Genomic DNA, 22,202 nt, shown 5'->3' on the forward strand with positions numbered 1-22,202 from the left:
ATACTTCGAATCCATGAATGGATTAAGGCGACATGGAATCTGGATAGAAATGGCTGATTAGTGTGAACACATCAGTAGCCCCCTTAAACCATCCATCACCTTTCGCTTCTGTTGGGCATAGCTCGTGTTATATTGGCCAGCGGCTCTGCGTGCTTCCTCTTCATGCTCTTGAATTTGCTGTTGTAAGAGAATGAGCTCACCAAGCAGACCCTGCCATGAGTTTATAATGAGGAGAAGAGGAAAATTGGGGAGGAGAACAATGTTAAACCAAAGGGCACAACAAAGGAACAGGTGTAAGGATAGGGAGGAATGGAGAGTTTATAACAAAAATGGAAACTCATCTTCTGTACCTTTAGAGACACTTATCTAACTGGGTACTGTACTACATTTCTATTTTTTCCCCCCACAGTAAAATTAGAGGCCTCAGAACACAGCAGAAAAAGTGAAAAGGAAAATGAATAAATGACTGCTGAATAAAATGAGCCAGATAAATAATATCAACATAGTGTAAAACTGAGACTAACTGGAACACTCACTGATGATGGCACCTCAGTGGAATTTCCAGGTAACTCTTATTTTGGAATTGCTATTATACTTCTGCTGACCTTGCCAAATATGAATTTCAATCACAATTTTTTAAAAAACTGAATAGAGAATATATAAGGTATGAGGGACTGGATTAAAGCTGGAAATTGGGCTTCTTTTACAGTTTTCACTAAATAGCAAATTGCATTTATTATATTGGAGTCCTGGTGTGGTGCTGTGGGCTAATGCGTCAGATTGCAAAGTAGTCTGAACAGCAAGGTTTATGGTTCAAGCTCACCAGCTACTCCTTGGAAACCCTATAGAGGGTCATTATGGGTCGGGATTGACTCAACGGTACTTAACAACAACAACATTTATTATATTATCAACCGTAAGGTTGGCAGTTCAAGCTCACCAGCTGTTCCTTGGAAATCCTATACAGGGTTGCTATAGGTTGGAACCAACTCGACGGCACTTAACAATAACAACAATTTATTAAGTATGGTGGAAGTCCTGGTTTGGTGCTGCAGGTTAATGCACTGGACCGCAAGGTCAGTCTGAACTGCAAGGTCGGTGGTTCAAGCTTACCACCCACTCCTCAGAAACCCTATACAGGGTCGCTATGAGTCGGAACTAACTAGATGATATTTAACAATAACAGCAGCAACATTTAATAATAAATGTTTTCTTAACTAACTAATTTTCTTTGTTATTGGACTTCAAGACTGCAGTTCCTCATATTTTTAATGAGTTAGTCAAGGTTTTACATTAATTCACACATTCTATGTACTGTGTACACAGGCTTGCTTGACTAAAATTTAGGTTGCTTTTGGAAAATTATAAAAATGTTTTAGGATCTAACTTCACATCATACAACATCAGAAAACTAGTTTGACTGAATTTTCACTTTTTATCAGCTGTTATGACATCAAATAGAGATAGCCTCTAGGATATAACCAAGCCCATATCTATTTCTAAAGCAAAAGCATTATAAAAGAATATGAGATCTGGAAACAATCAAGTTATAAAAAAGAAAAAAATATAACACAGTTTGGGCCTATGCACAAAATAATCACCTTTCCTATTTCTAACATTCATTCCACTTAATAATCATCAAAATGTTTAACTAGTACAATATTTACCACAATATAGTCACATGTAGAATAGACTCAAATACATGTCTTTTTCTGAGATAATATTTTTAATCACTGGCCTGTTAGATCATCAACCTTGAAAAATGTGGAGGAAATACAACAAAGGTTTGATACCACACAACTAATATTTTCTTACCTAGAAATCCTAAAAAGGCAAAGTTTCAATGAATGAGCTAAGTCATTATTTGCACAAAAAATAGTGTTCTAGAACAATGGGTTCAATTTTTACCAAATTATAAAATTAAAAAGCTAGGTAAATATATGCTTACTAAAATCAAGTATATTAGGAATTTTAACGAATTTGAGCTTTTTAAAATGACTGCCAAAGCATATTTTATTTTGTATAATACAGTTATAGAGTATCTGGAAATTAAATGCTAGATAAAATTACATTTAAAAGTAATTTAATTAGTAGAGACTCATCCAGAAGCTTACCTATTTAATTCATTTTATATAACCCAAAGACTTATGTAAAATAAATATAAAGCCTTTCTAGAAGAGAAGTACATATAAGCAAATTAGTTAAGCATTATAGTAAAGCATGTTAAATTAGGAACAGTAATAACATACAACTTGGAAGCTTTTTATTTTGATCCTTAGTTTAAAACATTCCAAAATCCAAAGCCAAACACAATGCAATCAAGTTGATCCTGACTCACAGAGACCCTACTCAGGGTTTCTGAGACTGCAATCTTTACAGGAGCAGACAGCCTCATCTTTCTCCCAAGGATGTTAGGCTATGATTATTTTCAACATTAGACAGGAATGAAACTGGCTGACTTACTTAAATCAAAGGATGAAATTTTTTTCAGCATGGTTTTTCTTAGCATGACAAGTCCAGAGAACACTAAGGTGGCATATAAGTGAAATTTCAATTTTGCTTCTAGATTCATTAGTAAAAATATTGTTTGTAAAAATCTAAGCTTTAAAGTCATATACCTTAAATAAATTAATTCTATGGTCATTATCTCTTTACAATAAGCACTGAACTGAGAACTACCAGGTGGGCAGTTCAAGCCCACCAGCCACTCCAAGGGAGAGAGATGAGTCTATATGCTCCTACAAAGATGTACAGGCTTGGAAACCCTATGTAGGGTCGCTATGAGACAGAACAGATTCGACAGCACTTAACGACAACAAACAAACATCATTATCTATCCAAGAAAGGTAATGTTTAACTAATCTACTAGATTATTCCCTTAATAAATTATTTTTATGACACTGGATTTCATCGAGCAGATTTTTTAAAATGTTTAATCATTTTTTTAAAACCACCCAAATGTTAAGATTTTGAAAACAGTTCCATTTAAAGAAGGCTTCCCATGTTGGGATTACACTTTCATTGTGTGTGTGATGGGGCTTCAAAAAGTTCATGGAAAAATCCCAGTTTTTATTTTCATTTTTCGATGAACTTTTTGAAACCTCCTATTTTAAGAAATTTACAACAAAGAAAGGCCTGTATCCTTTTCATTTTAATATAATTTAATACCTAGAATAAATATATTAACTATGTTATATTAAATATATCCTGTACCTAGAACAGGGCTTGATCTATGAACCTGGCTGGAATGAATCAAATTACTATTATCCAAAGTCACATATAAAGTTTCCAACATAAAATCCAAATGGAGCTTCTTGGAAAATGCTCTGTCTGTAAACAAATGACACATCAAGTGTACAATCCATTTTAGACAATCCCTAGAACTGACTCCACAGAAGTTAAGGAAAGTGAGGGGAAGAAACAAAACAAATCTTGTTAATATACTGTTAATTCAAATTTTAAGAGAATAATGATCTCTCACTGTCACTACCATTTTAATGGACAAGATTTACTTAGTGCTTACTATGTGCCAGGGGTCTCGTGTTTACTACTGTTGTTGGCTGCAGCAACGTTAGCTATACAGGGCTTCTGAGGAGCTGCTGATGGGTTTGAACTGCCGACTTTTCAGTTAGCAGTCCAGAGCTTATCCTATAGTACCATACCAGGTCTTGTTTTAATGGGCTTAAAATAATCAGAGAAGAAACCAGAAGCATAGAAAAGCTAAGTAACTTGTCCAAGGTCACATAGTTTGGAAACTTCAAAGGGTACAATCTGAATTCAGGCAGTGTGACTTCCAAGTCTGCACTTGATACTATTCTGTAAAAGATCTTTGTTTTTAAAAAGGTTTGATCTATCTGGGTCAATCCATATTTACAAGGGCAAAATGGCATACTTCAATACATTGGGAGGTACATTTAAGTTATAATTTTCTGAGTAGTTAGTTGCTTCCAGATTCAGTAGTAAAAATATATTTGTAAAAATCTAAACTTTAAATTCAAATATCTATGCCTTTTTGTCAGAGTAGTTAGTTGACAGAGATCTTATGGCCTACAATCTTAAAATATTTACTATCTGGCCTGTAAGAAAGAATACAATTGGTTCAGGTACAAAGATGAGACTTAGGAGAAAACACACAAAAAAGGCTATAGCACACAGTGAGTTTGTTCAGTTAATCATACCACCAAAACTCAGACTTTAAAAAAGTATTTGGTGAGTTTGCTTAGAATTCATGTATGTGTAAATGTGGAAGGTTATAATTTTGTTTAATTAATTCAAATACACAGCATTTAAAACTGGGTTCCTGACAAATATAAATGGAAGCCATTCATTAGACACTTCTTGGTGAATAGCCAGCAGCATCCTATCTGTGCTTGTCCAGAATCCAGCAACTCAGCACACAAATGATGTCACTATTTTGTTGTATCTACTTTCATCTATTTCATTTGGAGTTTAAAATGATGTACATGGTCCTAGTAGCAACAGTAGCTTATAACCATTTATCGTAGCAACAAGGAGCCTTGATAGCGTAGGTTATAAATTGGGCTGAAAACGGCAAGGTCAGCAGTCCAAATCTACCAAGTCGTTTCGAGGGAGAAAGATGAGGTTCTGTTCCCGTATTGATTTACAGCCTCAAGAACCCTATACAGTCACTAGGAGTAGGAACAATGTGACCACACACAACCACCACCAGCACAGCTCTAGATGTCACCCCTTCCCTACCTTTAGCTAGAGAGATCTTTTAACCATGGAATACTGCTCAGGTCATGTCATGTCACAGTTCTCTTTTAAACCCTCTGTGCCTTTTTTCTTAAACAAAACAAAATATTTTATTGTGCATTGAGTGAAGGTTTACAGAACTGATCAGTTTTCCATTCAACAATTCATATACAGCTTGATTTCTGTCAGTAATTGTAATCTTTACAATGTAACATCACTTATCCCACTTTCTGTGCTTCCCATTTCCATTCCCCCTTCTTTTTCAACCTTTCGAATTTTGTCCTTGGATAAACACTGACCTTTTGATCTCAAATGACTGATGATTCTAAGGTGTTTATAGCTCCACAGTGTTCGTCTCGCAGACCCGCAGACTTTGGTTGAGCCATAGGGATGAGCTCATTTCTAGAACTAAAAGGTGACTAAGGACCATAGTTTCAAAGGCTTCATAAGTCTCCATCTAACCACTCAGCCTGATCTTTTTTATGGTTTTGAGTTCTGCTCCCCATTTTCTTCCCACTCTATCCAGGACCTTCTAATGTGATCTCATTCAGCCTGCTCAGGAAGTTTTAAAAGTTACTTTGGTCCAATAAAACAACTTTATGAAAGTAAAGAGTTCTCTCCCCTCCCATTTAAAATATATTCCCAAGCACTAAAGCTACATGTTAAAAATGAACTAATTCTGCTATTTGACTAAGAAGAGTTATTATCCTAATTTCTTCTCTTCCAGTAATATGTAACTCAGTTAAAGATGTTTAAAGCCAATTGAAGAAGGCTTTTAATAGTTCATCAAAAGGAAACATGGATTATTAACGTTGCTTCAATCCAGAAATGCTATATCTTGTTATATTATCTGGAATATTCCCACAAATAAAAATTTTAAGAGATGAACCAAACATACTATTACCAATAGATATTTAGTTATTACATTACACTATTATAATTTCTATCAAATACTTTTATTTTACATTACTATCTATTCATGCATAATAAGTACTTTCTGATGCTTCCTGAGCAGCATAAAGCTGTAGTGAGCCTATTCTGAAGGAATACAATAAGGATGACTGTTGTCAGTCGACTATGCCTTAGGCAGGGCCCTCTCCCATTTCTTCCTCTGATTCCTCTGCTCCCCTACCTACCAGACTCCAGAACACAAGTGGTTTGGCTTCCTGACCAAGAATCTAATCAAGTATGATGCATAGAGGGGATTGGAACCATGGCAATGAAACGATGTATGGTGGAATGAATGTAAAACTAAAGTTCTCCCGTGTAAAATATCGTATAATTCACAATAAAACATGGAAAAAAAAAAAAAAAGAATCTAACCAAGAAGAGTTGCTAGTTGTTAGTTGCTCAGGAAATAAGAATTTCCTGAATTTGTAGTTATTTCATGGTGTGGAGTACAGAAATTTAATTGTGCCAGTTACTATATAATTGGCTACATGAAGAATCCCAAAAATCCAACTTAAGCAACACTATTTTGTTACAACCCAGGTACCTTCACATTCATGTCCTCCTCAATGAAACAAACAAACAAATAAAAAACAACAACAAAACAGTGCCCTTGAATCAATTCCAACTCATGGAGGCTCCATGTGTATCAGGGTAGAACTGTGCTCTATGAGGTTTTCAATGGCCACTCTTTAAAGAGTAGATCGGCAGGTCTTTCACCCAAGATGCCCTTGGGTGGGCTTTAATAGCCCATCTTTTGTTGATTGATTCAACTCTGAAGAAGATAGATTAAATTTGGTTTGTGGCAACAAAGATAGGTTTAGGTAGTATGTTTTTCTCTCTGTTTAACTGTAACACTCTATTGGCCTTTATATTTGGAATCTCTGGGCAATGCAGACATTCATGGCTACCCAGGGATTCCAAATATAAAGTCCAGGAGAACGGTACAGATAATCAGAAAGAAAAAACATATTACCTAAACCTATCTTTGTTGCCACAAACCAAATTTAGTCTCTCTTCTTCAGAGTTGAATCAATCAACAAATTAATTTGTTAAGAGTGAAACACTACCCTATGTGCTCTGAGAATAGAATTAATAGAATAGGCTATTAACAGAATGCAAGCCAAGTAAACAGTGGCAGTTTATGAGACGGTAACAATCAGTTAAGCTTATAGAATGAGTAGAAATCAGGCATGTAGAAGAAATGTATATTGCAATGTAAGAGGTGCAATATAAGACACAAAAGTCAGAATTATATTGCAATGTAAGAGGTGCAATATAAGACACAAAAAGTCGTGGAAATGAGTGGCATTATGGTATTACCTTTTAATAATTATATTTAAAGCATTTTCCATGATTTGGGTGTTTAAAGGGCTTTTCAAAAACTTTCTTTAAATTATAAATGTACTTGTTGCTTTCAGAATAACCATATTCTTTATTTTTCTGTGTGATGTTTATAAGCAATGAGAACTAATGTTAAGACAGAAATATCAATATTACAATGTCTTGTTTACTAAATTGTTTTTCTCTAGACTACAACAATCTTATTGAAGCTAAAAATCACTAACCTATACAAAAATCAACTGAACATTTTTGTCATCTATACATATTGTGATACATTTGCTTATTTACAAATCCAATGAGTCACCAGACTCCATTGCTCACTAAAGTAGGTTCACCAGCCCTATTCTCAATCCATCTTCAAGTCCTTCAGGTCCTGGTTTTCATGGATATTATTCAGTTCACACCAAGGGCAGTTTCTACTATTTTTCTCCAGTGGACACATATTTTAAAGATTTGATTAACAAAAATGATTTATTAAGAAGTAGATTTAGAATTTTTTTTCCCATTTTTTGATAAAAGATGGCTATCATAATTTTTGATCAGTAACAACATAGATAAATGTTGTTGTGAAGAAGTGCTGTCGAGTCAGTTCCAACTCATAGCAATCCTGTATAGGGTATCTGAGGATAAACTGGTGGGCTTGAACTGTCGATCTTGGGATTAGCATTCCAGTGCTTATCTTACTGCACCATGCCAGGACACCAACATAGGTAATTTGTGTACACAGATTAAATATTTGGCTAGCCTACAAAGTCTAATATGGAAACACATGCTTTTTGCAGACATGTTATTTTCAAATTGTAAGAATACCTAGAAGACGCAGATTACAACCTTCCAGAACAACAAAAAGCCTAGTGATCCCAGGCTGGGAGCCACGGACAGCCAGGGCATGGCGTTGTTCACTCTGTCTGACTCAGGTCAAACCATCTAACACTTGTGTTTGCCTCAACTCCCTGTCAGTGTCACTTCAGTTGACTTTTAACAGTCCTAGAGCATGCCTACCGAATTGCTAGTTTTCACTTTCTCACTTTCTGGTTTGCTGATTTAACAATTGTATACTGTAATAGAAAATAATTGGAATACAGTTTATTAAAATTTTGACTATCATGCAAAAAATCTAAAGTTGAAGGACAAAAAGAATTTCTTCCTTCTACACTTAGAATTTCTTCCTCTTGCTTTCCCAATAAACACAAAATTATTTCCTTTAATGTATTCAAATAACTTTCAATGTAAGAGCTACATATTTCATATTTAATTTTTAAATGTTCGTAGAATAAGTTTTTTTTTTAAATCTTGAATCTACTTATCTAGATAATGCTTTTTTAAAATTTCAAGGAACCAATTATTTTAACAATTCCAAAACAATGAAAAAGTGACAATTAAGAAAATAATCAGATTATGAAGATATAAGGCAATGTGATTCTATATTTGCAATTTTCGTATAACTTTCATACAGATTTTGTTAATAGATATGTGTTAAAATTGGCAAATTCTAAATAATACCATATGTAACTTTGTTGACTTCCAATATAACAGCATCAATAGACTACTTCTTAGTCTCTTAATGTTTCCCTAACATTGATCCCTAGAAAAAATTGTCATGCAAAAAGAAAGCAATTGCTAAGTGCATCTGGAAACCTTGTACACTATAGCTTCTCTTGGAATCATATAATGCACATGAGCACAGGAAGGCCTGAGAAACCATAAAAAAGCCTGTGGATTTTGTCTAAACCAACATCTCCTATACGTAACCAACCAAAACCAAACCCATTGCACTAAGTCAATTCCAACTCAGAGCAACCCTGTAAAAGTTTCCATGACTGTAAATCTTTACAAGAATGGACAGCCTTACCTCTCTCCTGATGAACAGCTGATGCATTTGAACTGCCAACTTTGGAGTTAGCAGTCCAGTGCTTAGCCTACAGTACTACCAGCATATTTAGTAACAAAATCCTCTCCTGGAGACAACCCTTGAAACTATTATTTCACAGAATATATCTAGAGGAAAAAGATAGGCTTCTTTAATTATACAAGGGAGCTTCAAAGAGTTTGAGGAAAAATTACATCATCTTTGAGTTCCTTTCTCCATGAACTTTTTGATGCTCCTTCTTATTTTCAGGACTGCCACGTTAACACCCTGTGCTTTCTCTAAGATTGGTAATAATGATTGTACTTGGATGTCACCATTTTCAAAACTTCTAAGTAGTAAAAACTTTAAAATCTTTCAAGACTACCTATACAAAGAATTCTCCCTTACTCTTACCTTTCTATAGAGCTTGTCACTTTCAGCTCCATGATCTGTTGCTCTAAATGCTGTTTCTCCCGGTGAACCTTAAAGATAAATATTAAATCCTTTAAGTTCTCCAAGGGCAAATCATCTAAAGCTAAATTCAAAACAATGTCAATTTAAAAGAGAAGTGAATTTTTAAGCAACCCAGATCCAAAGCGTCAAATCACTTTTAAAAAACTGTTGTTATTTTTAAGGAACAACACTGGGTATATCTATTCAGGGACTAAAACAAAACACATAACACATGTTTAACTTATTGAAAAAAAAAAAAAAACACCTAGAAAATACAATGCAATCTTTGGTAAGGCAATCTTTGGTAAGATTTTACAACTGAGTACTTACAGACTGGCTATACATCACTGCCATTACAGACCACATATAGTAGGAAAATAAATTTTAAATGTCAACTATGACAGGGCAGATGAGACATACTAAAATTAAAATGACTTTTCATTTCAATTATCAAAAACAATTACTTCTATTTCAAGAAAATATTTTGGCTAAGCAAGCTTGTCTTTTTTAATCGTCTTAATTTTATAATAGATAAATTTTCAGGAATCTTAGTTTAACATAAAATAATTACTTTATTATTTCTACCTAAAGTACATGAATTCACCTAATATAGTTTGGGGTTTTAAATTTCAGCATAAGCAGCATTATAATTTGGCCTGCAATTTGATTTGCAATAAGTTTATTAGAAGCATTTAAAAGGCATGTTAAGGTCAGCAAAAATGTGTTTACACACCTAACAAGAGTAGTAGGTCAGAAGCTCCTATGATTTCACTAACCAATTTGTGACCTGTGAAAAATCAGCAAAAGGGGAAATAAAATGTAAATTTTAACAGGGATGAGCAAACAAAGATATCTGATATCTCAGATTTATATCGTGATAGGGCAGTAATTGGCAAATATGCCAGGATGAACCTTAATAAATTCTATTCATCATGGTTCACCATAATTAAATGTTTTACGATCACCAAATTGGTTGTAAACAAATGATGAAAAGTAAACACATAGGAAGTCTCATCTAGGCTGGCAAGAACATGTGGCTTTTTCCCCTCACTGAGTATTGCCAAGCATGTTTAAGTGCTTCTAAATGTTTACATTATTGACTAAATGAAGATTAAAACCACTACATAACAAAATTTTGTGACAATACATATATACAAAGTTTTTTTAAAATCTAGTTTTTCAGTTGTATAAATGTTTTAAATTTAAAAGATGAAACACAGGGAGGAGGCAGCATAGGTAACGTACATTAAAGGGACTGCAACTGAGATGAAACAAATTGTATGATTTGTTGAATGTGTAACTGATAGGATCTATAAACCTTTACTGAATTCACAACAAAAAGCTAAAATAGAAGAAAAAATGGGAATAATAATAATAATAATAAACAAACACAGCTAAGTATTTTTCCTTTGTGATTCTTAAAATTTAAAGATAGCTAAAACATAGGCCTTTCCTTACCTGTGGTAAAAAAGTCCTTCAGTAAACTGAGGCTCTCAACAATCTTGTCAAAGTCTGGTGCCAACTTTGCAAAGTCTTCTGAATTAGGAAGGGCTTTTCTAATTTTCTCTAGAAAAGATAAACATATACACACTCTTAAAAAAAAAGAATTTGAGTATTAAAATATTAATCTAAATTTTAAGCATCATATAAAAATTTATATATATACATACATATATATATTTCCATCATAAACAAAGTAACATTTTATTTTATTCTATAAGACATGAATGTTTTAGAAGACTCAACTAAGCATATGGCTTAGATGAATACCTTTGATTTACAGGTTAAATGTGTTGAGACAAGAGAATTATATTAAAAATGTTAACAGTCGATTAGAATTAGAATTATATTTCAGCAGGAAGTCACTGGAAAGAAGCAAAGATCAAAGAAAGAGAAAAACATGGCTTGAAGTGCTGGGCCTGAACTCAATAGTGGTGGTGGTGCTCCATAGAGTCGGTTCTGACTCATAGTGATCCTGTACAGGGTGTCTGAGGCTGTAAATCTTTACGAAGCAGAAAGCCTCATCTTTCTCCGGAGAAACAGCTGGTAGTTTTGAACTGCTGAACCTGAGGTTAGCAGCTTGATTCATAACCACTACGCTACCAGAGCTCCTGAACTCAACAGTACAGGTCAGGAGATCCTAGTTCCAATTCTCTAGGACAGAACTCCATTATTTTTCTTTTTCCTTTCATAGTCCTTAAGAAGACTCACACACATTCCCAACTAACAATAATTGTCCAAAAGCCCAAGGCAAGCTTTTATTTTATTCCTGCTAGCTTTATTCATAGAATGGTCAAATAATTATTATTTTATTTACAAATATTCAACAAGCTTGTCAACATCTGATACTAACTTTATAAAGTATTCTGAATTAGGAAAAACTTCACTAATTTTCTCTGTTGTTGTTGTTAGGTGCCATCGAGTCGGTACCAATACATAGTGACCCTATACCCAGCATAACAAAACACTGCCCGATCCTGAGCCAACCTCACGATTGTTGTAAGACTTGAGCCCATTGATGCTGCCACTTGGCCAGTCCATCTTGCTGGGGGTCTTCTTCTTTTTCTTTGACCCTCCACTCTACCAAACATGAGATCCTTCTCCAGCAACTGGTCCCTCCTGACAATATGTCCAAAGTATGAGTGACGAAGTTTGGCCATCCTGCCCTCCAAGGAGCACTGGCTGCACTTCTTCCAACACAGATATGTTGGTTCTTTTGGCAGCCCATGGCACTTTCAATATTCTCCTCCAATACCATAACTCAAAAGCATCAATTCTGCTACGGTCTTCCTTATTCCCATGGCTTGCTTGGGTCAAGCGTGCCTTAGTCTTCAAGCTGACACCTTTGCTCTTCAACACTTTAAAAAGGTGTTGTGCAGGTATTGCCCAATGCAATACGTCATTTGATTTCTTGACTGCTGCTTCTGTAAGGGTTGATAGTTGATCCAAGAGGAATGAAGTCCTTGACAACTTCAATCCTTCCCCCATTGATAAAAATGTTGATTTTTGACCCAGTGGTGAGGATTTTTTTTCTTTACATTGAGATGCAATCCATACTGAAGGCTGTATTCTTTGATCTTCATCAGTACATGTTTTAAGTCCTCTTCACTTTCAGCAAGCAAGGTTGTATCATCTGCATATAGCAGGTTGTTAATGAGTCTTCCTCCAATCCTGATGCCATGTTTTTCTTCATATAACCCAGCGTTTCGGATTATTTGCTCAGCATACAGGTTGAATAAGTATGGTGAAAGAATACAACCCTGTCACACACCTTTCTTAATTTTAAACATTAAGTTTTTCCATGTTCTGTTTGAACATAAGAATATGTACCAGATACTATTCTTTAGTACTATTAACAGTGGTAACTTGCTTAGTTCCCATGACAAGTCTACAAAGTAACCATTATCATCAGCCCCGCTTTCTGACGAAGGTACTGGGACACAAGTTAAACCACTTGTCCCAGGTACATAGCAAGGAACTGAAAGAAGCAGGATTCAAGTCCAGGCAATCCAGCTCAAGAATCCATGTTCTTCACTCCTACACTGTGGTACTGGCAAATGTTTAAATGCTCTCCTCATGTAATATTAGAGGAATAAGTTTAAAGTGTTTTGATAGGGCACAGTTTTGTCTTTAAGAAAATCCTGTGAAAATCCATGGAGAGATTACATCCACCTCCACATATTCCTAAACTAAGAAATTAGAGAAAGGTTAAAAAAAAAAAGAGTAAGGAAAATAACTTCGTACAAGTTTTGTTTTGTTTCTTAAAAAGACCATTACCATTAGTTACTGGTATAATATTTATCATATATACTTTTTCCTCATCTACTTCTTGTTAGAAAAAAAGAGCCCTGGTTCTGCAGTGGTTAAACTTTCAGCTGCTGATGGAAAGGTTGGTGGCAGTCTTTGGCAGTTGGCTTCCATAAAGACACACATCCTTGAAAACCTACTGGAAGGTCTACTTTATCCTTCAGGGTTGCTATAAGCCAGGATTTTCTCAGCACTGGGTTTGGTTTTCACTTTTAGTGTTAGAAAAATGGGAGCTAAGGCTGAGGATAGGACAAAATCATGTGGGAGACTACCAGACTCTTAAGAAACCTAGCTACAGAATGTTGAAACAAGCTATACAACTAAAGGGGGCTAGATGGGTGAATTATGGTGCACCTGCTCTGGACAACACTATACCATGCTAGAAAGGATGATGTTGGGGAAGGTTGCTTGGGAAATGCTGATACAATGTGTTAGCTAGCAAAAAGCAAATACAGAAGTATAGGTTCACTATGACTGCACAATTATTTTTAAGAAAATTATTGACTATATGTTGTTGTTGTTAAGTGCCATCGAGTCGATTCAGACTCATAGCGACCCTGTAAAGGGTTTCCAAGGAGCAGCTGGTAAGCCTGAACCACTGACCTTGCAGTTCAAATAGCTTTACAGTCTGGCGCATTTACCCCCAGTACTGTATATACATCAACAATTTAGAAAATGCTCCACAAGGACTGGAGTGGCTGTGTTAAAAGTATGAGTGAGCAGATAATCCTTCTTAGGAAATTTCTTTGATAAATCTACTTTGATAATCATTAAAATTGCTTTACACTACATATCAGTTGAAAAAAACAAAAGAGAAATACTTTAGTGCCAGTAATACAAACCAAAATCTATATAGTCGTCAATCTCCCACACAATGTCTGGAACAATCCATTTATATTCACTAAGGTCAGGTATCATATCTTTCCACTGATCAAAAGTCTAAAAAATAAGAAAGTATATTAGTGAGGTGCTCTAAATGCCATAGATAAACAAAGAAAAAAGTAATTTTAATTTATCTGTGTTAACCTACTAAGAGTGATGCACTGTCCTAAAAACTTACAAGGAACAAATTTAATTGGTTTCAGTTCCTCTAAAGAATGATTAGTAGGTTATCATAGAGCATATGTAAATAGCCTTTCACTTAACATAAAAATCCAAAACTAGAAACTCCTATTTCAAGCAGGTTTTATGATTTGTCTTTAAATAGTGGTTTGGAAGAGAAGCACAAACAGACAAGAGTCAGGAGGCTTTGCCTTGTGTCCTGGTTGTGTGAGGTGTAGGTGGTTGTGTTGACTATGCCACGTGCCACCCTACTTTCCTATCTCTACCACTACACAACCAAACTGAAAAACCAAAGCAGAATGTCCTCACTCCCAACCCAGTGCTCGCTCTACCAGGCTGTTTTTATCTCCCACAATCATAACAAAGATTCAGATGGCATTTTTTCACTAGCAGTGCTAACCAATTTAGCACACGGCAAACTGTTGGCACCTTTACTCAAACACCACAGATGTCTGAACATACTGCACTACCCCACACCAGGGAGTTACACCATAAAACCTTAAGATAAGCAATCCGGAATATGTGGGATAGCAGCAGCAAAGCTAAACTCACCTTTTTGGCTGTATAGCCACCCCCAACAGCAGATCCTAATATGAGATATCGAAGTTTTAAGAGTCTTGCAGCTAACCTTGCTGGCCAAAAATTCCTGCGGGGCTGGTAGCCATATTTTGTTGGAGAAAGCTTCAATTTGCGTAAAGGAAGGTTAGTTATAGAAGAGAACAGCTGAAATGATGCCCTTAATTGAGGTCTTTGAAGCTTTAAGGTAGGATGATGCAAATGATAAATACTTCGTGACACCAAGTGCAGTTTCGGTAGTGGTAAACTTCCTTTGATTCCAGAGCTACGTTTCACTATGGATTGGCAGACCTCACTGAAAGAAAAATGGGTATGGGAGAAAAATCAGACAGGGTATCAGTGCAAAGAAACAGCTACATCCTAAAGGGATGACACATATGCATGCACACGTGATCACACAATATCACACCATACAACTGTTATGTTCTCTAACCATTTAATACATGCCAGGTACGATTCAGTGTGTGGTCTCACTTAACCCTACTAATAATCTTAGAAAGAACTATTATTATCTCCCATTTTACAGGGAGGAAAATGTTGCACAAAGAGATACAAACTGGCCTAAGCCCACATTGATATAAGGAAAGGAGTACTGTGGGGATTTCAACCCTGACATTGGGACTCCAGAACCTGCAAACTTACTTAGGCTACAACCATGGTCTTAAGAAATAAAACTGAAAATAGAAACAATGGAGTTAACAACAATAAAATACATGCAAACTTTGGTTTTCAAGTAGAAAAATCTCCAGGAGCTTAGAACTGATATTCTTTGCCCTTTCATCTGTGTCTCGTATCCTGAGATAGCTCAGGAATGGAAATTAAAGAGAAATCATCAATCCCACCTCAGGCCTCTGGATCCCCAGAAAAAGAAAGTAGCAGAAAAGCCCTGAAAGAAAAGATAACCTAGATGTGCACGTGTTACTATCTAATTCTAACCTAAGTCTCCTTTCTAACAGGGAATACACAGCTACCATTTGCTTATTTTATTCAACGCACATAGTGCTTACTAAGTTTCCAAAAATGACTGAATGAATTACATAGAACTGTAAACCTCTTAACAAAAGGAATCAGAGAACACACCAATACTGCTGTGGACGATGGTGGAGGAAAAGATGTCTTTCTGTTCTAAGTAAATGCCAGGCATTCTGGTAGATATTTTCACAAAGGTGACCACTAATTCTCAGGAAAACCCAGTAAGGTTAGCACCTTTACTTTACAAATCTCTTTCTTTAAGCTGCATCTTGCCTAAGGTAGGATGACTAGCAAATGTTACAAGACAAGGAACTGAAACTCAGGTGGGCCTGACAGTGAATTCTTTCTACAGGAGGCATTTGTGGGGAAGACCATGAGAAGAAGCAGACAGGAAACCCCAGGTGACAACGGGCATACTCTGATTCAGGACTAAATAACAGCTCTCCAATTCGGGAAACCTTGGGGATTTAGGATTTAATGTGGGAAAAAATATTCACTCACTATCTGTAGAGGCAAGGAGCTCTGGTAGCGAAGTGGTTACGAGTCAGGCTGCCAACCGCAAGGTCAGCAGTCTGAAACTACCAGCAGTTCCACGGGAGAAAGATGAGGCATTCTGCTCCCGTAAAGATGTACAGCCTCGGAAACCCTGTGAAGGGTTGCTGAGTCGGAACCGACTCCACGGTACTTAACAACAACAACATCTGTAGAGGCACACTCTCACACATAATTTTACATGCAAATGTTACTTCTGGACACAAAAACACCGATTTTCTTTTTAAAAGTTGTTAGGTAGGATGCTCATAGGCAAATGTTCACTACAGCATTTTCACAACAACAAAAAGGACAGAAACAACTCAAGCATCCATCAACAGAGGAACGGATAAGCAAAATGTGGAGCATACATACAATGAAAATAATTCAGTCATAAAGAGAAATAAAGCTCTGAACATGCTATGACTGTCATGTGTGAATCTTGAAAACAATATGCTGAGTCAAATAAGTTAGAAACAAAAGACAAATATATGATCCTATTCACAGGAAAAAGCTAGAATAGGCAAATCCATAGACATACAGAAGTTTACCTGGGGTGGAGGGGAATGGGAAATGGGGAGTTAAAGCTTATGGGGTACTGGATTTCTGTTTAAGATGATAAAAAAAAAAAAAAAAAAACCTTCTGGAAATAGAGAGGTATCACATACATATAGCTAATAGAATTGTAGACTTAAAATGGTTAAAACAGCACATTTTTTAGTGTAATCTGTGAGAGTCCAAATTCAACAAGACTGCCTTGCTTTTCTGGGTTTTGTAAGTTTTCCCCCTTCTTACCACTTTTCTATCACTCCTTTAAGAGGAAAATATTTAAGTTTTCTTTCTCTGACAAGTTTCCACCTTACACAAGTTCTGATTTTTATTGAGTTTGATGAAGTTTAGAGTGAATTGGTTTTCATTCAACAAAATCATACATGTTGTTTTGTGACATTGTTTGCAATTCCCACAGTTTAACAACATTCTTCTCACTACCTCACTGTTTACTGTTTCTATTTGCCCTTCTTTCCTATCCTTATCTCCTTTATGAGTTTTATTCTTAGGCAAATGCTATCCCATTTCAAAAAAAAAAAATTTCATTTGGTTGACTGTTCTAAAAGAGTACCTCCCTAGTACCATTATTCACCTTAAATGTCCGTTATTTGGCTCTGTAGGAGAACCACAAGGTCAATGGTTTGAGCCTACCAGCTGCTCCGCGGGAGAGCTAAGGCTTTCTGCTCCTGTAAAGATCAACAGTGTTGAAAACCCTATACTGGCTTGCTGCCAGTTAACAATTGTCTAGATGAAAGCTGAGACACAGCTGTAAGCTGAGTTCCAGGCCTGACGGGTATCTAAAGGCTAGATTCTCAGGGCTTCCACCAGTCTCTCTACCAGACCAGTAAGCCCGGTTTTTCGTATGATTTTGAGTTTTGCTCAACAATTTTCTCCTACTCTACATAAGACCTCCTACTGTGATCCCTTTCACAGTAGTTAGCAGTGGTCGCTGGGCACCATCTAGTTCTTCTGGTCTCAGGATCATGAACACCGGGGTTCATGTGGCCCATCAGTTTTCTGAACTGTTTTCTTGCATCTTAAATTTTCTTTAGTTTACTTCTTTTCAAAGACACCAATAGTTGCACCTTAGATGGCCACTCACAAACTTTTACACCACCAGTCACACTATTCACCAGTAGGATGTAGAACACTGTCTTTGTCAATTATGTTGACCATTAGCGTAGTGGTTACCAGTTGGGCTGTGAACTGCAAGGTCGGCAGTTCGAAACTACCAGCTATTCTGCGGGAGAAAGATGAGGCTTTCTGCTCCCATAAAGATTTACAGCCTCGGAAACCCTGTAAAGCGTCGCTGAGTCAGAATCGACTCCATGCACATAACAATAACAACAACACTGACCATTATGTTCCCCAGGCCCAATGAACCATTTCCTCAAGGTGTATGGTTATAGCTAAGAAATTTTCATAACTTTGCCCTCAGTTTGTTGTTGTTGTAGATTCTATTATATTCATGGGTATATTTGCATGCAGTACATATAAATAATAGAGGTCCTAGTGAGGCACTGCAGGGTAAGCACTGGACTGCTAACTGCAAGGCTGTCAGTGCAAACCACCAGTCACTTCTCAGAAACCCTATATAGGGTTGTTATGAGTCAGAACCAACTCAATGGCACTTAACAACAATAAATACATACATAGAAATAGTCTCAAGGGGTTCTGGTAGCATAGTGGTTACAAGTCAGGCTGTTAATCTCACAGTCTACAGTTTGAAATTACCAGCAGTTCCACGGGGAAAAGATGAGGCTTTCTAATCCTGTAAAGATTTACAGCCTCAGAAACCCTATAGAGTCATTATGAGTCGGAATTGACTCCACGGCACATAGCCAACATCATCAAAATATCCTCTGTCATATTAATGTGTGGGTAGAGAGTCCCAGTCACCTTCCCACACTGTTGAACTTCCGTATCTCTCTATCTGTTGTTATCATTGTTGCTAGGTGCCCTTGAGTTGGTTCCTACCCATAACAACTCTATGTACAAAAGAACCAAAAACTGCCTAGTCCTCCATCATCCTCACAATTGTTGTCATGTTTGAGCCCATTGTTGCAGTCACTGTGTTATTCCATCATGTTTGGGGGGCGGGGGAAGATCTTCCTCTTTTTCTGCAGACCCTAAACTTTGCCCATCAGGCTGTCCTTCTCCAGGGAACTGGTCCCTCCCTTCTGATAACATGACCAAAGTATGTAAGATGAGGTCTTGCCATACCACCTTCCAAGGAGCACTCTGGCTGCACTTCTTCAAAAACAGATTTATTTGTTCTTTTGGTAGTCCAAGATGCTTTCAATATTCTTCACCAACATCATAACCCAAATGCATTGATTCTTCTATGGTCTTCCTTTTTTCATTCAGCTTTCACACACATATGAGATAACCGAAATACTATTATTTTACCACAATAAAAAAAAGTTGGCATAACATGTAGCATGGTCTTCAGTCTCTGCCTCCAAGATATCATAATTCATCTTACAAAACTTAAGTCTCCATCTTCTTTTGTTTCCAAAGAGGTTAAAATCTCTTGACTTCAAACTCAAGCCAAAAAATCAAATCAAACCCACTGCCAAAAAGTAGTTCCAATGAATGGTGATCCCACAGGACAGAGCAAAACTGCCCCTTAGGGCTTTCTTGGCTGTCATCTTTATAGAAGCAGATCCCGACCTTTCTCCTGCAGAACGGCTGGAACGATCAACCTTTATGTTGCTAGTAGTTAAGCACAAACCATTTCCGTCACCCAGGGAGCTGGATCACAGACTCAGCTTAGAGAAAAAGCAAAGCTTTATCTTAGCTTCAAGACTGTCTGTACCCTAGCAATCTTATCAATAAAAAATAATAGCATGAGGGAGGCAGGTCTTGATGGCAGATAGGGTAGAGGTGCAGTGAAGTTAGCCATCAGCAATACCACAGAATACCAGGTGAAGAGGGTTCAGGGCAGAGCTCCAAAACTCTGAATAGTAATAGGTAGTAATATTTTTAAAATTTGCAGGCTTATAGCTAATAGAACTTGTAGCAGGAGTAAGAAACCACGCATTTTTTAATCTGACGGGCTCGGTGGCCTAGACCTGACAACTTGGGCGAGACCAAACGGCAAGACCAAGCAGAGGAACAGACCCACCACAGAATAACATCGTGGGAACTTCCAAGCAAAGGCAGACATTACACTGTGTCGGTTATGCTTTGTTCTGATTTTCTTCTTCTTTTTTTCTTTTTGGTATCTGTTCATTGGCCCCCCCTCACTGTTTGCAAACCTCCATTCTAGTAACTAGATAGAGAGACTGAGCGAGTGGACACCCTCCACCCCCACCACTGGTAGATTCTTCTGCCACACATGCACAAGATACTCTCAGCCCGAGAGCCGGCCCTGAACCATTTTCTAATAGCAAAAAGGCCAGAACAAAGGGTGTGGAGAGGGAAGAAAAGAGAGCCTAAAAACTAAACAGACGGAAAATTAAATTAAATCCTGAGTTAACACCATAACAATCAACAGTGGCATCGTGAAATTTATCAGGCAGCTTTAAAGGCAAGAAGTTGAAAGAGGACACTAATGTCATACTCATATTAGGCTACAGATCATGTTTTTTTCCCTCCTCTCCCTTTTCTGCGATTGTAGAATACAGTATCCAATCTAGTTTTAGTTGTTGTTTATTTTTTTATTTTCCTTTTGTTTGTTTGTTTGTTTGTTTGTTTTTGCTTGTTTGTTTTTGCTGTTGTTGTTTTGCTGTTTTATGCTCCCCCTTTTACCTTTAGGGGGCTCTTTCTCTCCCTATATTACCCAAGAAGAGACAGCAACTGCTGCATGTAGTCAAGCTACAATCACACTCTATAAAACACCAGAACCCAGGCAAGAACAAATACCAACTGCCATATACCAAGGAACAGACAACACCTGTGAAAGTTACTCTGAGTCAAGCAATAAGAAGAGTGAAAAGGGAAGCCCACATCCTGATCACATCTTCCTGGAGGCAATCAGAAAGCATAAAAAACACCAAGACACACACTCAATCAAGTATTAAGGCCACAGATAAACACTAAACATGTCCAAGAAGCAAAAGCAGATAACAATATCAGCACATGTCCAGAAACAAGATAAAAGGTCTGAGACATATAACCTAGAGGTAGACCTGGACTCCATTCTGGAAGGAGGGCAGGCCTTGGAAATGCCTGAGAAGGAGTTCAGAAAAATGTTTACAAAATGTTTCAAAACAGCTTACAATGGAGTTGAGAAAAATAAGGAAGAAGTCAGGAAAATGCTACAGGAACAATCAAATTAGATAGATACAGCATTGGAAACAAATACATCAAAACCTAAAGAAAGAGGTCCAAACGATCAGTACTGTTGTTAAGTACTGTGGAGTCGGTTCTCTCTCATAATGACCCCGCACAGAGTTACCAAAGCTGTAAATACTTACAGGAGCAGAATGCCTCATCTTTCTTCCACGGAACTGCTGGTAGTTTTGAACTGCCGACCTTGAGGGTGGCAGCCTGACTTATAACCACTACACTACCATAGCTCCTTAAACGATCAATAATAGAATATCAGAAATAGACAATACACTGAAAGGGCAAAGGAGTAGATTAGAAGAGATGGAAGGCAGAACTAGTGAGCTGGAAGACAACTCTCTAAATATCACTGAAATAGATGATCAAATAGAAAAAAGGATTTAAAAAAAACCTGAAGAAGGTCTAAGATTCACATTGGACAACATGAAGAAGAATAACTTAAGAATTATTGGCATTCCAGAATAGAAGAATCAAACAAGTCCACAAAGGAAATAGTTGAAGAACTGCTGGAAGACAATTTCTCTAACATCCTGAGAATCTCAATGAACCACAGGAAGGACAGACACCAAAAGAAAATCACTGAAACATATCATAATCAAGCTCTCCAAAATCAAAGATAAGCAGACACTCCTGAAAGCAGCTAGGGAAAAGAGGAGTGTTACATACAAAGGCAAGCAAGTCAGATTAAGCTCGGATCTCTTAGCATAAACCATGCAAGCAAGAAGGCAATGGGGAGACATATATAAAACCTTGAAAGAAAAAAAACTGCCAACCAAGAATCCTTTATCCAGTAAAACTATCAATCAAACTTGGCGGTGTAATCAAAATATTCCAGGATAAACAGAAGCTAAGGGATTTTTCCAAAGTCAACCCTGTGCTACAAAACATCCTAATGGGAATTCTGTGGACTGAGAATCAATAAGAACAGACAATAACTACAGATTGACATACATGGCAGTACCTCCCAGAACTAAATTGACAGATGGAAGAATCAAGAACAGGAGTCGAGAACAGAACAAAACTATAAAACAAACCCAGAGAATCTGGGAGGTCAGTCTACCATCAAAACAATTACAATGTAAAAGAAGGTAAACACATAGGA

At 36.8% G+C, this 22,202-nt stretch overlaps 1 protein-coding gene across 8 annotated transcripts in view; it reads right to left on the minus strand.

The window, feature by feature from the left end:
• The window catches only part of OPA1 (optic atrophy 1 (autosomal dominant)), a 107,358-nt gene that overhangs the window by 73,870 nt on the left and 11,286 nt on the right, over positions 1-22,202 (minus strand). The window contains exons 2-7 of one of the 8 annotated variants that reach the window (XM_006873133.1): positions 14,732-15,050; positions 13,960-14,056; positions 10,769-10,876; positions 10,044-10,097; positions 9,272-9,339; positions 100-210 (exon numbers count right to left, since the gene is read on the minus strand). In XM_006873133.1, the coding sequence (XP_006873195.1) occupies positions 100-210; positions 9,272-9,339; positions 10,044-10,097; positions 10,769-10,876; positions 13,960-14,056; positions 14,732-15,050 (757 nt within the window). The remainder of the gene's footprint in view (positions 1-99; positions 211-9,271; positions 9,340-10,043; positions 10,098-10,768; positions 10,877-13,959; positions 14,057-14,731; positions 15,051-22,202) is intronic. The other 7 variants (XM_006873135.1, XM_006873134.1, XM_006873136.1 and 4 more) reach the window with 7 other exon arrangements.

Source organism: Chrysochloris asiatica, unplaced genomic scaffold, assembly GCF_000296735.1.
Source record: "Chrysochloris asiatica unplaced genomic scaffold, ChrAsi1.0 scaffold00224, whole genome shotgun sequence".
In the NCBI taxonomy this organism is placed as follows: domain Eukaryota; kingdom Metazoa; phylum Chordata; class Mammalia; order Afrosoricida; family Chrysochloridae; genus Chrysochloris; species Chrysochloris asiatica.